General features: G+C 35.0%; 2 protein-coding genes across 2 annotated transcripts; both read right to left on the bottom strand.

The window, feature by feature from the left end:
* Positions 1-3380: 3380 nt before the first annotated feature.
* LOC131853404 (uncharacterized) lies at positions 3381-4897 on the bottom strand. The gene has a single exon (XM_059204284.1). The coding sequence runs from the start codon at positions 4895-4897 to the stop codon at positions 3542-3544; it is 1356 nt and encodes a 451-aa protein (XP_059060267.1). The 3' UTR covers positions 3381-3541.
* Positions 4898-9491: 4594 nt separating this feature from the next.
* Positions 9492-11008, bottom strand: LOC131853402 (uncharacterized). The gene has a single exon (XM_059204281.1). It carries the CDS (start codon positions 11006-11008, stop codon positions 9653-9655), a length of 1356 nt encoding a protein of 451 aa, XP_059060264.1. The 3' UTR covers positions 9492-9652.
* Positions 11009-16520: the final 5512 nt, after the last annotated feature.

Below are 16520 nucleotides of genomic sequence, written 5' to 3'. Positions count from 1 at the left end.
ATTGCGAAACAGCAAAATAAAAGCGTAGAATTCCAGCTTAAGAATAGAATCGGTAGCAGAAGCAAGTATGTGTCCACCGTGTAGGTTAGCCAGGGACGAATGAATCTCCACCTAACACGTAGGTGCTGGACGACTTCGATGTCCCCCTCGCACCGGTCTCCGTTGCATCGCGAGATCGGCTTGCATTTAATAAACATACCGTGCAACTCGGGTTTGCTTTCGCATTTATTTTTATTTTATATAATTTTTAATAAAGTGCATAGTATGAGTAAAGAAGTTGTTACATACCCCTCTTTTTAGGTTAGGATTTTTCCTAGTAAAATCCACTAATAAAAAATATATACCTATGTTATCTTAAAATCTTTGACATGCCATGTACCTAGTTTATTCCCTGACATATCTTCAAGTTCGTAGACTAACCTAGATTTTTTGTCCGTAATACGACATTTAATGAATTTAGGTGCTAATTTTTTTGAAAATCTATTGTCTTTGTCGCTTTGATAAAAGGTACGTTTCCATATAATGTCTCCAATATTAAAATCTACATTTTTACGGCGAAGATTATAATTGGAACAATTCCGAGAATGGGCTTTGATGAGCGCTGCTTGGACTTTATCAAAGATTTTGCGCAAGCTACCTTGATTTTCTACATATTCATCGCGGGGTAGAAATACTATGTGGTCCTCGATATCTGAGTCGATATAATGAGATCCGCATATTATTAGTTCCCGGCCGAATACCAAAAACGATGGTGTATAGCCAGTTACTTCGCTGACTGAACTATTTAAAGCGAATTGTATTTTAGGCATTAGGTTGTCCCAGGATCTATGATCATTATCGATAAAGGAAGAGATAGCAGTGATAATTGTTTTATTGTACCGTTCTACCATGTTAACTTGAGGTGTGTACAAGGGTGTATAAAAAATATTGGGGATACCGTAAGAAGAGAACATATTTTTCATAGTATTACTGACAAATTGTCTTCCATTATCCATTAAAATAGTGCTAGGTATACCATGAATTAAGAAAATATTTTCCTCTAAAATTTTGCAAATTATATCAGCTGTTGCACGTCTTATAGGGAATAACAAGCAATATTTAGAGAAACAACAGGTGACGACTAGTAAAAAGGTGTTCTGTTTTCTAGAGACCGGTAGAGGTCCTACTAAATCGACGCTTATCATTTGAAATGGTCGGCTGCAGTGTTTTGGTCTCCCCATCGTACCTGGAGTGCTATGGTTTGGGTGCTTCTGAGCGAGACAAGTTTCGCAACTAGTAACAAAGTTTGTTACGTCGTGGTGTAGACCAGGCCAAAAGTATTTTAGTGATAAACGTTTGAGTGTTTTAAAAATACCGAAGTGTCCTGAAGTAGGTTCTGAGTGATTTTGATGTATTGCTTTTTGGCGATACTCCAAGGGTATCACTTCTTTCCACTCAAATTCCTTGGTCAGTGGATTGAGGGATTTCATGTATCGGTACAGCTTACAATTAGCGATACGGTAATTTAGAAAAGAAGATGGGTTTTTTTGGCAGCCATTAAATATGTTTAAATACCAGGGATCATTAGTTTTAGGGTCGGTTTCAGTCTGTCCGTCTGTTGAATCATCAATAGCAGATATAGGTACAGCACGAGACAAGCTATCCGGTACGACATTATCCGTGCCTCTGCGGTGTTTAATTTCGAAATTGAAAGCAGAAAGACGAACACCCCAGCGCGCAAGTCGTCCGGTGGGATTATTAAGATTAAGAAACCATTTAAGTGAAGAATGGTCCGTGTAAACAGAGAACTTAAGACCATTTTCTAAATAGCAACGCCAATGTTCAATGGCAACTACGACGGCTAGTGCTTCACGTTCTGTAGCACTATAATTGCGTTCTTGTTTAGAGAGAGACTTACTCATATATGCTATTACTTTTTCTTCATCATTGAGATTCTGTGTGAGGACGGCACCTATTCCATAATCGCTAGCATCAGTGTGTACCTCGAATGGTTTAGAATAGTCTGGACAAGTAAGAATAGGTGCTGATGCTAAATGCTCTTTTAATTGCCTATAAGCGTAGTCAGCTTCTTGTGACCAAGAGAAAGGGGGAGCCTTCTTGCCTTGTGATGTAAGCTTATTAAGAGGGGCCGCTAGACTACTGAAATTTGGTATAAAACGGCGATACCAAGAAGCTGTACCAATGAATCGTCGTACCTCTTTACGATTAGTAGGGATTGGATAATTAGTAATAGATGCAACTTTATCAGGATCGGCGTGTAGTCCATTAGCGTCAACTATATAACCCAAGTATTTAAGTTGTTTCCTGAAAAATTGGCTCTTTTGAAAATTTATTGTAAGGTTCGCCAATTTTAATTTTTCTAACACATTGTTTAGCAAGTGTATATGTTGACTAAATGACTCGGAGACAATTATAATGTCATCAATGTAAACGAATACTCGAAATTCGAACTCAGGGCCATAAAACAATTCGTCAACGAGTCTCTGTTGTGTTGCAGGTGCGTTAGTTAACCCAAAGGGCATAGATTTAAATTGGAAGGTACCACGAGTTGGAATGTAAAATGCAGTTTTGCATCTGTCCTTTTTTTTTATTAAAATTTGCCAAAAACTTTTTGAAAGATCTATACTACTGAGATATTTGGCATCGCGTAGATTGTCGAGTATTTCTGTAATGTAAGGTAAGCTATACGCATCTTTTTTTGTTACTGTATTAAGCTTTCTGCTATCTAAACAGAACCTGAGCTCACCGTTTTTTTTAGGTGTTAAAAGAACGGGAGACGACCAAGGGCTTTCACAGGGTTCGACAACATCATCCTTTAACATCTCGTCCAACTGTTCTACTAATATTCTTTGTTTTTCAGGTGACATACGATAATAGCGTTGACGTATGGGGGCAGCATCCCCAGTATCAATGGAATGCGTGATTAGTGTAGTGCGACCTAACCCACGCTCCTCGTATGAAATGTCACGGTACTGAGAAATAAGATTATCGGCCATATTCCTCTGGTCATCTGTCAAATGCTCGTAGGAACATAATGCTATAGCACTGTCTAACGCATTACTCATCATGTAGGTTTCAGAGTCCTTGTGAAATGATATTGCGTCTAAATGTTTAGGAAAGAGACCGAACGTTCGCCAAAAATCAATACCTAGGATAACGGAGTTTTTTATACCTGGTACTACGTAGGCATTGACTGTGTGCATTTGTCTTTCAAAATAGATAGGGAGACGAATAATTCCGATAGCATTTAGCTTCTCTCCGCCGGCAGCAACAAATTGAACAGGGGTAGTGTCTTGTATTTTGAGACCCATATTTACAAAAAAATCATGATATCCGTTCCCAATAATAGTAACGCAAGAACCGGTATCTAACAATCCAGTTATTAACTTATCTAATACATTAATTTTAACGTATGGTCGAGTTCTATCGAGGATATTTTTATTATTATCGACTGAAGCAACCGAATTAAAGGTGAAAAAATTTTTAACAAATTTTAACCAATCCTTCCATTCCTGAACTCGGCCACTCCAATCGAATTTATTTAGTTTTTTGCCGGTTCCTGTTTGTGAGTGGTATTGCAATCAGGACATTCCGGGTAGCGCACGTCCTTTTTACCACATTTAAAGCAGATAGGGAACCGCTCCTCACTGCAGCTGCTTAAAGAGTGACTGTTAGATCTACATCTAGGGCAGAACACCTGTCTAGATTGATCATTTGTATATATAGCGCTCACGTTAAAATTTTGATTTTTATAACTATTTGATTGATTGAAATTAGCATTAGTAAGGTTTGTTTTATTTTGGTAATTATAGGTAGCGTTTTGATTAAATTGTTTATTATAATTGTATTTAGTTTGTTCAGATTTATATTTATAAGCAAATTCAGGGGCGAGTGTACTACTAGTTACCCTAGGTGGCTCATGAAATTGCAAAAATCTAGAATTAACAGTCTCGTAATTACGGCAGACCGATTTTAATTCATCCATAGATTTAATATTAGGAGATGCTGCTAGAGTATTTGCGTAGCAGGGGCGGATATTGTGCATTAATATATCGAGTTTATCTTCATTATTCATAGGTTTGCTGAGACGAGAAAACATGCCATGCATAATAGACAGATATATTGTAATGTTTTCGTGTTCTCCCTGTGTACGCGATCGAATTTCAGCAGCGAGTCTATAGTCATAGTCAGAACTACTAAAATCTTCTCTAAGTAATGCACAGAGGTCATTCCATGAGTTTACTCGGTCTTTATTATAACGATACCAATGTAGTGCGTCATCGACAAATATTTCATAGGCTAAAGTTAGTATTTTATCAAAGGTAATACCCCTAGATTGCACATATTCTTCTACTCTTTGTATAAAGGAATGAACACAGGTTTTCCCTGAATATTTAAGTTTATTTAGATCTGTAGATAGATTACGTTCACAAGTGACAGATATGGTGGGAGTGTCCGTAGTATTATCAGGGGCTGAAGCCGAACTATTAGTTGGAGTAGTATGAGATTTAATATTTGATAGTTCCTTGAATTGAGAATTAAAGCTAGAAATACAGGTTTTGTGTATGTCGGTAAGTTCGGTAGAAGGTACAATTCTGTTAAGACGGTGATAAATATGATGTAATAAAGTTTCAGTTCTATTAAATAAGTTTTTATCTAGTTTATTTTTAAGACTAGTTAAATTACTTTGCGATTTTATAAGTGACTCCTTTACTTCCTTCAGGTCATCTGTAGGATCTAAATGAGACTCTAAGATATCCTCTGAGGGCAAAAGTTGAGACAGTTTAAAAATTTGCTTTCTCAATTCTTGAACTGATTCACCAGTACCACCACGGAGTTCCACTTCGTACACCAATTCTGATTTTTGTAATGATAGGTATTTAATACTATATGCCATATTGAGAAAAAAATATAGGTGTGTATTGCACCGTTACAAATTTACTATGATTGTTGATTATATAATGATAATGATTACAATGGGTGATACACGGTATATGTACAATAGGTTAACGATATTATAATTATAAAGCTTAGTGCAACAATTGTTAATGCAAAATGTGGGTAGTGCTAATATTTATTGATGAAGTTACGATCAGATGTAATGAGTATTTATTAAAAGTATTATAAGAATATTAGTAGTAATGAGAACTAATGAAGAAGGAATATATGAAAGAAATATTCTATATTAGCTTAATCAACCTTAAAACTATGAAGTAAATTACCATCACCAATGAAAAACCAATAAGAGCTAAATTGTGCGATATGCTCGTGAATGAAACCTATGCTGGGCGCCAGTGTCACACTTTTAGTAGTTTGGTGTTAAAATAAGTTAAATAAAATCCGGATTGTGTGAAAGAATATAATTATATGACATAAGTTATGTAATATATATAGTTAGCACTGTAGTTCATAAGGAGGTTCTTTGTCCATACACAAAATCGCACAATTTAGCATCTAGTAGCACCGAATACCACTGCCCTGGAGTATCCTGCGTCACACGACGGCAGTCGACACGGGTACTAGCGGTGTAGGCCGTTTAGCACTCAGGTCGTGCGGTGTTCCGGGCCGGAGATTTGAACCCTGGAATTACAGAAATAACTGCTACTTTTATAGCCGTCCATAGAACCCTCACTTGTGTTAGCGATGACGCCTTTCATTCCAGAAGCGAGATGAAATGGTGCAGATGGTAATGGCACTAAGCTATGGCTCTCAAAGGTGAGGTAAAAGAGAATAAAGATGGAATAGCTTCAAATAGCTCATATTCTCCTAACTAATTAATAACTATAAACTGATTGTATTCATTAATTACAATTAATTCAACTAGTAGGTAGATGAAAAGCATTTCTATTGTGCAATTACATTGGTATAAATGACATTATGGTATAGTACTATGCTATAGTTATTTTAAGCGTACAATTAGTAAAAACAGTAACAAGTTGTATGGCAGGAACATAAGTTAATTAAGCAGAAAACTTAAGGTCTAGGAGATATAATAGATAGATACAGCTATATAGTGATACAAATTAGTTTCTATATATCAGTGCAATACTCACCCAATTCGGGGTTTATAATTCCTTTAAAAATGGTCTTGCAACTATATACTAGTATATATTGCGAAACAGCAAAATAAAAGCGTAGAATTCCAGCTTAAGAATAGAATCGGTAGCAGAAGCAAGTATGTGTCCACCGTGTAGGTTAGCCAGGGACGAATGAATCTCCACCTAACACGTAGGTGCTGGACGACTTCGATGTCCACCCTCTCACCGGTCTCCGTTGCATCGCGAGATCGGCTTGCATTTAATAAACATACCGTGCAACTCGGGTTTGCTTTCGCATTTATTTTTATTTTATATAATTTTTAATAAAGTGCATAGTATGAGTAAAGAAGTTGTTACATACCCCTCTTTTTAGGTTAGGATTTTTCCTAGTAAAATCCACTAATAAAAAATATATACCTATGTTATCTTAAAATCTTTGACATGCCATGTACCTAGTTTATTCCCTGACATATCTTCAAGTTCGTAGACTAACCTAGATTTTTTGTCCGTAATACGACATTTAATGAATTTAGGTGCTAATTTTTTTGAAAATCTATTGTCTTTGTCGCTTTGATAAAAGGTACGTTTCCATATAATGTCTCTAATATTAAAATCTACATTTTTACGGCGAAGATTATAATTGGAACAATTCCGAGAATGGGCTTTGATGAGCGCTGCTTGGACTTTATCAAAGATTTTGCGCAAGCTACCTTGATTTTCTACATATTCATCGCGGGGTAGAAATACTATGTGGTCCCCGATATCTGAGTCGATATAATGAGATCCGCATATTATTAGTTCCCGGCCGAATACCAAAAACGATGGTGTATAGCCAGTTACTTCGCTGACTGAACTATTTAAAGCGAATTGTATTTTAGGCATTAGGTTGTCCCAGGATCTATGATCATTATCGATAAAGGAAGAGATAGCAGTGATAATTGTTTTATTGTACCGTTCTACCATGTTAACTTGAGGTGTGTACAAGGGTGTATAAAAAATATTGGGGATACCGTAAGAAGAGAACATATTTTTCATAGTATTACTGACAAATTGTCTTCCATTATCCATTAAAATAGTGCTAGGTATACCATGAATTAAGAAAATATTTTCCTCTAAAATTTTGCAAATTATATCAGCTGTTGCACGTCTTATAGGGAATAACAAGCAATATTTAGAGAAACAACAGGTGACGACTAGTAAAAAGGTGTTCTGTTTTCTAGAGACCGGTAGAGGTCCTACTAAATCGACGCTTATCATTTGAAATGGTCGGCTGCAGTGTTTTGGTCTCCCCATCGTACCTGGAGTGCTATGGTTTGGGTGCTTCTGAGCGAGACAAGTTTCGCAACTAGTAACAAAGTTTGTTACGTCGTGGTGTAGACCAGGCCAAAAGTATTTTAGTGATAAACGTTTGAGTGTTTTAAAAATACCGAAGTGTCCTGAAGTAGGTTCTGAGTGATTTTGATGTATTGCTTTTTGGCGATACTCCAAGGGTATCACTTCTTTCCACTCAAATTCCTTGGTCAGTGGATTGAGGGATTTCATGTATCGGTACAGCTTACAATTAGCGATACGGTAATTTAGAAAAGAAGATGGGTTTTTTTGGCAGCCATTAAATATGTTTAAATACCAGGGATCATTAGTTTTAGGGTCGGTTTCAGTCTGTCCGTCTGTTGAATCATCAATAGCAGATATAGGTACAGCACGAGACAAGCTATCCGGTACGACATTATCCGTGCCTCTGCGGTGTTTAATTTCGAAATTGAAAGCAGAAAGACGAACACCCCAGCGCGCAAGTCGTCCGGTGGGATTATTAAGATTAAGAAACCATTTAAGTGAAGAATGGTCCGTGTAAACAGAGAACTTAAGACCATTTTCTAAATAGCAACGCCAATGTTCAATGGCAACTACGACGGCTAGTGCTTCACGTTCTGTAGCACTATAATTGCGTTCTTGTTTAGAGAGAGACTTACTCATATATGCTATTACTTTTTCTTCACCCTTGAGATTCTGTGTGAGGACGGCACCTATTCCATAATCGCTAGCATCAGTGTGTACCTCGAATGGTTTAGAATAGTCTGGACAAGTAAGAATAGGTGCTGATGCTAAATGCTCTTTTAATTGCCTATAAGCGTAGTCAGCTTCTTGTGACCAAGAGAAAGGGGGAGCCTTCTTGCCTTGTGATGTAAGCTTATTAAGAGGGGCCGCTAGACTACTGAAATTTGGTATAAAACGGCGATACCAAGAAGCTGTACCAATGAATCGTCGTACCTCTTTACGATTAGTAGGAATTGGATAATTAGTAATAGATGCAACTTTATCAGGATCGGCGTGTAGTCCATTAGCGTCAACTATATAACCCAAGTATTTAAGTTGTTTCCTGAAAAATTGGCTCTTTTGAAAATTTATTGTAAGGTTCGCCAATTTTAATTTTTCTAACACATTGTTTAGCAAGTGTATATGTTGACTAAATGACTCGGAGACAATTATAATGTCATCAATGTAAACGAATACTCGAAATTCGAACTCAGGGCCATAAAACAATTCGTCAACGAGTCTCTGTTGTGTTGCAGGTGCGTTAGTTAACCCAAAGGGCATAGATTTAAATTGGAAGGTACCACGAGTTGGAATGTAAAATGCAGTTTTGCATCTGTCCTTTTTTTTTATTAAAATTTGCCAAAAACTTTTTGAAAGATCTATACTACTGAGATATTTGGCATCGCGTAGATTGTCGAGTATTTCTGTAATGTAAGGTAAGCTATACGCATCTTTTTTTGTTACTGTATTAAGCTTTCTGCTATCTAAACAGAACCTGAGCTCACCGTTTTTTTTAGGTGTTAAAAGAACGGGAGACGACCAAGGGCTTTCACAGGGTTCGACAACATCATCCTTTAACATCTCGTCCAACTGTTCTACTAATATTCTTTGTTTTTCAGGTGACATACGATAATAGCGTTGACGTATGGGGGCAGCATCCCCAGTATCAATGGAATGCGTGATTAGTGTAGTGCGACCTAACCCACGCTCCTCGTATGAAATGTCACGGTACTGAGAAATAAGATTATCGGCCATATTCCTCTGGTCATCTGTCAAATGCTCGTAGGAACATAATGCTATAGCACTGTCTAACGCATTACTCATCATGTAGGTTTCAGAGTCCTTGTGAAATGATATTGCGTCTAAATGTTTAGGAAAGAGACCGAACGTTCGCCAAAAATCAATACCTAGGATAACGGAGTTTTTTATACCTGGTACTACGTAGGCATTGACTGTGTGCATTTGTCTTTCAAAATAGATAGGGAGACGAATAATTCCGATAGCATTTAGCTTCTCTCCGCCGGCAGCAACAAATTGAACAGGGGTAGTGTCTTGTATTTTGAGACCCATATTTACAAAAAAATCATGATATCCGTTCCCAATAATAGTAACGCAAGAACCGGTATCTAACAATCCAGTTATTAACTTATCTAATACATTAATTTTAACGTATGGTCGAGTTCTATCGAGGATATTTTTATTATTATCGACTGAAGCAACCGAATTAAAGGTGAAAAAATTTTTAACAAATTTTAACCAATCCTTCCATTCCTGAACTCGGCCACTCCAATCGAATTTATTTAGTTTTTTGCCGGTTCCTGTTTGTGAGTGGTATTGCAATCAGGACATTCCGGGTAGCGCACGTCCTTTTTACCACATTTAAAGCAGATAGGGAACCGCTCCTCACTGCAGCTGCTTAAAGAGTGACTGTTAGATCTACATCTAGGGCAGAACACCTGTCTAGATTGATCATTTGTATATATAGCGCTCACGTTAAAATTTTGATTTTTATAACTATTTGATTGATTGAAATTAGCATTAGTAAGGTTTGTTTTATTTTGGTAATTATAGGTAGCGTTTTGATTAAATTGTTTATTATAATTGTATTTAGTTTGTTCAGATTTATATTTATAAGCAAATTCAGGGGCGAGTGTACTACTAGTTACCCTAGGTGGCTCATGAAATTGCAAAAATCTAGAATTAACAGTCTCGTAATTACGGCAGACCGATTTTAATTCATCCATAGATTTAATATTAGGAGATGCTGCTAGAGTATTTGCGTAGCAGGGGCGGATATTGTGCATTAATATATCGAGTTTATCTTCATTATTCATAGGTTTGCTGAGACGAGAAAACATGCCATGCATAATAGACAGATATATTGTAATGTTTTCGTGTTCTCCCTGTGTACGCGATCGAATTTCAGCAGCGAGTCTATAGTCATAGTCAGAACTACTAAAATCTTCTCTAAGTAATGCACAGAGGTCATTCCATGAGTTTACTCGGTCTTTATTATAACGATACCAATGTAGTGCGTCATCGACAAATATTTCATAGGCTAAAGTTAGTATTTTATCAAAGGTAATACCCCTAGATTGCACATATTCTTCTACTCTTTGTATAAAGGAATGAACACAGGTTTTCCCTGAATATTTAAGTTTATTTAGATCTGTAGATAGATTACGTTCACAAGTGACAGATATGGTGGGAGTGTCCGTAGTATTATCAGGGGCTGAAGCCGAACTATTAGTTGGAGTAGTATGAGATTTAATATTTGATAGTTCCTTGAATTGAGAATTAAAGCTAGAAATACAGGTTTTGTGTATGTCGGTAAGTTCGGTAGAAGGTACAATTCTGTTAAGACGGTGATAAATATGATGTAATAAAGTTTCAGTTCTATTAAATAAGTTTTTATCTAGTTTATTTTTAAGACTAGTTAAATTACTTTGCGATTTTATAAGTGACTCCTTTACTTCCTTCAGGTCATCTGTAGGATCTAAATGAGACTCTAAGATATCCTCTGAGGGCAAAAGTTGAGACAGTTTAAAAATTTGCTTTCTCAATTCTTGAACTGATTCACCAGTACCACCACGGAGTTCCACTTCGTACACCAATTCTGATTTTTGTAATGATAGGTATTTAATACTATATGCCATATTGAGAAAAAATATAGGTGTGTATTGCACCGTTACAAATTTACTATGATTGTTGATTATATAATGATAATGATTACAATGGGTGATACACGGTATATGTACAATAGGTTAACGATATTATAATTATAAAGCTTAGTGCAACAATTGTTAATGCAAAATGTGGGTAGTGCTAATATTTATTGATGAAGTTACGATCAGATGTAATGAGTATTTATTAAAAGTATTATAAGAATATTAGTAGTAATGAGAACTAATGAAGAAGGAATATATGAAAGAAATATTCTATATTAGCTTAATCAATCTTAAAACTATGAAGTAAATTACCATCACCAATGAAAAACCAATAAAAGCTAAATTGTGCGATATGCTCGTGAATGAAACCTATGTTGGGCGCCAGTGTCACACTTTTAGTAGTTTGGTGTTAAAATAAGTTAAATAAAATCCGGATTGTGTGAAAGAATATAATTATATGACATAAGTTATGTAATATATATAGTTAGCACTGTAGTTCATAAGGAGGTTCTTTGTCCATACACAAAATCGCACAATTTAGCATCTAGTAGCACCGAATACCACTGCCCTGGAGTATCCTGCGTCACACGACGGCAGTCGACACGGGTACTAGCGGTGTAGGCCGTTTAGCACTCAGGTCGTGCGGTGTTCCGGGCCGGAGATTTGAACCCTGGAATTACAGAAATAACTGCTACTTTTATAGCCGTCCATAGAACCCTCACTTGTGTTAGCGATGACGCCTTTCATTCCAGAAGCGAGATGAAATGGTGCAGATGGTAATGGCACTAAGCTATGGCTCTCAAAGGTGAGGTAAAAGAGAATAAAGATGGAATAGCTTCAAATAGCTCATATTCTCCTAACTAATTAATAACTATAAACTGATTGTATTCATTAATTACAATTAATTCAACTAGTAGGTAGATGAAAAGCATTTCTATTGTGCAATTACATTGGTATAAATGACATTATGGTATAGTACTATGCTATAGTTATTTTAAGCGTACAATTAGTAAAAACAGTAACAAGTTGTATGGCAGGAACATAAGTTAATTAAGCAGAAAACTTAAGGTCTAGGAGATATAATAGATAGATACAGCTATATAGTGATACAAATTAGTTTCTATATATCAGTGCAATACTCACCCAATTCGGGGTTTATAATTCCTTTAAAAATGGTCTTGCAACTATATACTAGTATATATTGCGAAACAGCAAAATAAAAGCGTAGAATTCCAGCTTAAGAATAGAATCGGTAGCAGAAGCAAGTATGTGTCCACCGTGTAGGTTAGCCAGGGACGAATGAATCTCCACCTAACACGTAGGTGCTGGACGACTTCGATGTCCCCCCTCGCACCGGTCTCCGTTGCATCGCGAGATCGGCTTGCATTTAATAAACATACCGTGCAACTCGGGTTTGCTTTCGCATTTATTTTTATTTTATATAATTTTTAATAAAGTGCATAGTATGAGTAAAGAAGTTGTTACACTACTTTATAGTGCGAAAAAAGTATTGTAAGGGATTAAAAGCGGAGATGAAAGGTTGTATAAAAGTATCGTCATTGTTTAAGTGAAACAATGAAACTTTTTTAGGTTATAATCTAAATATGTTTCCTTTATTTGGTCAATTTCATTATACCACGCTGACGAAGTCGCGGACACACCTAATATATATATAAGGATGGGACCTTTAAATCAAAACAAAGCCTTGAAAACACAACTATTATATATAAATAAAATAATTATTTGCTAAGTATAATATTTAGAACAAGTGAATATGGCAATAATGTATCCGACTCTTATAATAAATTATATTGTATCTATTAATAAATAAACTGAATTAATATGTAAGAAAAATTAATTAGTAAATTTATGTTATAGTAATTTCATCTTCCTGTCCTTATCCCAATTATTTGTTACTCATATTACTTAAGGTTTTGGCTTTTAGTTGTACAATCGGCCAGCATCCTGACATCAACCCTCTAGGAATAATATAATAAAAAAATATGGTTATTATTTGGTTATTATTTTGGTTATTATTTAAAAAAATCCAATAAGTAGTTTATGTTACTCAGTTAAGTAGAAACATATCACATTATTAATTAAAATATTACAAGGATCAAAATGGTTCATACTAAATCCACACCGATTGCGCTACACGGTTATTTGCGTCTGTGTGCGTGTATTACTGTGTGTGTGCGTAAATCCATGCGATTTAACCTAAAGTTGAGCGGCATCATTTTGTAATAGTCCTCTTAAATACTTTCTTTAGTCGCTTATGCGTTGCAAATGGTATAACATATTTCTGTTAACATACCTAATTGTTTGAAACTTCGAGTCGCGTATTTTTGACTGAAAAATCGTACTCTACGAGTATCGTAATTTAAGAAGTCCCTTACATGAGCGTATACAATTCCAACGAACCTGATATTTATTTCACTGTTACTGGTCTAATGGTTGTTTTGCAATTTAAATGCCGACCTATTATGATCTATGCATGTTTTCCTAATGTTGCCATTTAAATCAATTTTGTTGCATCGAGCTTACTAAATAATGCAGTAAGCGTTTCAATTAGCATACATTTGTTGTACACTTTAATAAGAGATTTTATTATTGACCTGGGCGATCACCCACTTGACTATTGGTACTTAACACTGTTAAATAAATTATATGTTGCAAGCAATGATAAAAATACAAAAAATATCTAAGGAAATGTGCATAATACGTTGTTTATGCGTAGTTAAGTGTGAATCTTAACGTGTTCAGACCAACAGTAAAGTATATGGAGCACATACAATGAATGTAAACATATCGGTTTATAAATTGAGAGGAAGTGTTGCCATTTTTTATGTATATATACCTATATATTTTATTTCTTAAGTAGAGTAAAGAAACTATATAGAGAGCACAGAACATTAATTGTTACAATGCTAAGTAATAATTGATGGAAAAAATATTTTCAAGTGTTGAGGTATCTAAAATAAATTGCTCTTTTATAATTAGAGTTTATTTAATACTACATTTGCGTTGAAAAACATTTAAAAGATTCATTATGGCTTTAAAAATGAGTATAATTGGTGGCAAATATTTGTATGAACTTGTTTATTTATTAAGAGTATGGTTTGCATGGTTACCTTCATTGTACGTAGTGCTCCATCTGACGTTGTTGATCTGTTAACGTGTCGTTGTGTTACGGTGTGTGTTTTAGATATATTTTGTTTGTATTACCCTTATTTATCGTAAGTAATATGATATTTCAGGCCAGTGCTTTTCACTACACTTCGCTACTACCTCTATCACAATTTTAACTTTATCTCTCTTACTAAAGTACAAATCGTTAACACCTTTGTATATGTCTAAAATATTTATTTCTTACCATAAAATTGTTAGTTTGTTGTAAACGTTTATTGTTTTTTTTTTATATTAAATTATGTTAGTATTTTAAGGTGTTTGGTAAATGATTTTGTATGACAAGGGTCCAGGGGTTTTCGGTACCATCAGTAGATTCAGTATGTAATGTTCATGAGTCATCATGTCATGAACTCAGAGATGAGTCTCCATTTTACCACTATGCACTCGTAATTATGCTTTAGAAAGTTCGCAATCGGAATTAGCCTAACGGTTGAGGTGCAATGTGCCTTGCATGGGGACATAGGAGCGCAATGATAAAACGACCGATATCCCCCGTACGGGGACATACGAGTGCAAAGGGTTAATACACAGAGCTTGTATCATATAAACATATACAAACTGAATTTGTGAGTTTCTTTATGTTAAATGAACTTGGGTTGACAGTATCATGGACAAATGTACTATTATTGGCAAACTCAAGTGACTTGTATTGTACAGTATTATATATACCATGTAATTTATAAATTGGTGTTTGTTACGCTATACCTACCTGTTAGTGGACGGTATTATGTTAGTGGATTTTATAAACCTTTTTTATCGGTATTGAAACTGTGATTAGAATAAAACTGTTTTGAAAGTGAAAGTAATTAATAATAATTTATTATGTTGTATGGATTCAGAACTATCAACGTTACACTCCTGAACGGGTGTCGCTTGTATCTGGTCTTATACCTATTGTACCAATTTATTTTGTTATTCAGATAACTATTTATTTACTTATGTCAATCGTGATGGCTACGTTTCGAATGAGTATAATAAAAAAATATGACTATTCAAAACTGCTTATATTAAGTTTATTTGAATAAAGATTATTTTTATTTCAACAAAGAGGGCGAGAAATAGAACTAAAGACTGCTAGAACAGTATACAGAATTGGCTACTTGACAATTTTCTGAAAAATATTTTATAATTTTTGTAGACTTATTTAAAACCCCCCCTACAATTTTATTTTACTTTATAAATGACATCCTATCAGTTTTCAATTGATTATTTATCCCATTATTTGGGGTCGGTGCAGTATGCCCTCTATATATTATACACAAGTAAAAATACAAAATGTCATTTGTCCCACGCGCTACGTATACAATGCGAGGTGTGGAAACGCTAATTAATTTAATAATAAATCAACGTGAATAGGAGAAGCGAGAATTGGTCGTATAACTCAGTCCACGTACAACACATCCTTGTCGAATAGTGTACGTTTAAGTACTAAGTTCTGAGTTTGAAATGCAATGAAGATCATGAAAAATATGTATTTAAGGAGCTTGTTAAACAGAAATAAATATGTTTACTGTGCAAATTTCTGTTATTTCAGGTATATTAATCAAAAATATTTGGTTAATTCTGGTCTATCCCGGGCTATTCAGTTATCGGTGCGCACCTACTAGTCAGTACATCACACTTTGATGATAGTAAATTATACAAATACTAACATCGAATTTATTATAAAATTAAACTCTTGCCAACACACTTGTTTCCTTGTCTCGATTGAAGAATAAGATATAAACTCGTAGTCATCCGGAATGGTAACACATGTGAGGTACTACAGGCATCAAGTAGCCCATCAGCTCGTATGCCATTTCAATTATATAAGAAAATTGGTAATGATTGATCTCGGCAATGTTTGCTTCCATTGATTTTGTGTAAATATATAAAATTAAAAGCTTTACTACGTTATTATTAAACTAAGTACTTAACAAATGTAACTTGTTATTTATAATTCCCAAATACTATTGTACCTTGAGTTCGCCAATACATTATAAAACGAATAGTTGTGAACTAACGAATGAATGTAGGTATAAATGTATATACCAGAGCATATATTGATGTAGAAATTGTGAATTAATGTACAGCACAGCAAAATGTTAATAATTATCCAACTAATTACCTAAAATATTTATTTTAACATTCACATGAATTTAAATAAAGCGTTTTATATACTTATTATTATATTTTATTTATCCTATTCACAAGATATACTGTACTATAATTGGTTCTCGGCTGAAAAGAAAAATATACATTGTAATTGTAGGGACCTTTTTTTTAAACTTGTGGATAAACTTCAAAGGCCCGGCCGGAGGGATGGCGAGGT

The sequence above is a fragment of the Achroia grisella genome, unplaced genomic scaffold (assembly GCF_030625045.1).
Source record: "Achroia grisella isolate CSIRO2021 unplaced genomic scaffold, CSIRO_AGI_Agris_v1 utg900, whole genome shotgun sequence".
Classification (NCBI taxonomy): domain Eukaryota; kingdom Metazoa; phylum Arthropoda; class Insecta; order Lepidoptera; family Pyralidae; genus Achroia; species Achroia grisella.
This window is presented reverse-complemented; position numbering and strand designations above follow the sequence as displayed.

Excerpts from the sequence above, each read along its gene's own strand:
- LOC131853404 (XM_059204284.1), bottom strand. The coding sequence starts at position 4,897 with ATGGCATATAGTATTAAATACCTATCATTACAAAAATCAGAATTGGTG.
- LOC131853402 (XM_059204281.1), bottom strand. The coding sequence starts at position 11,008 with ATGGCATATAGTATTAAATACCTATCATTACAAAAATCAGAATTGGTG.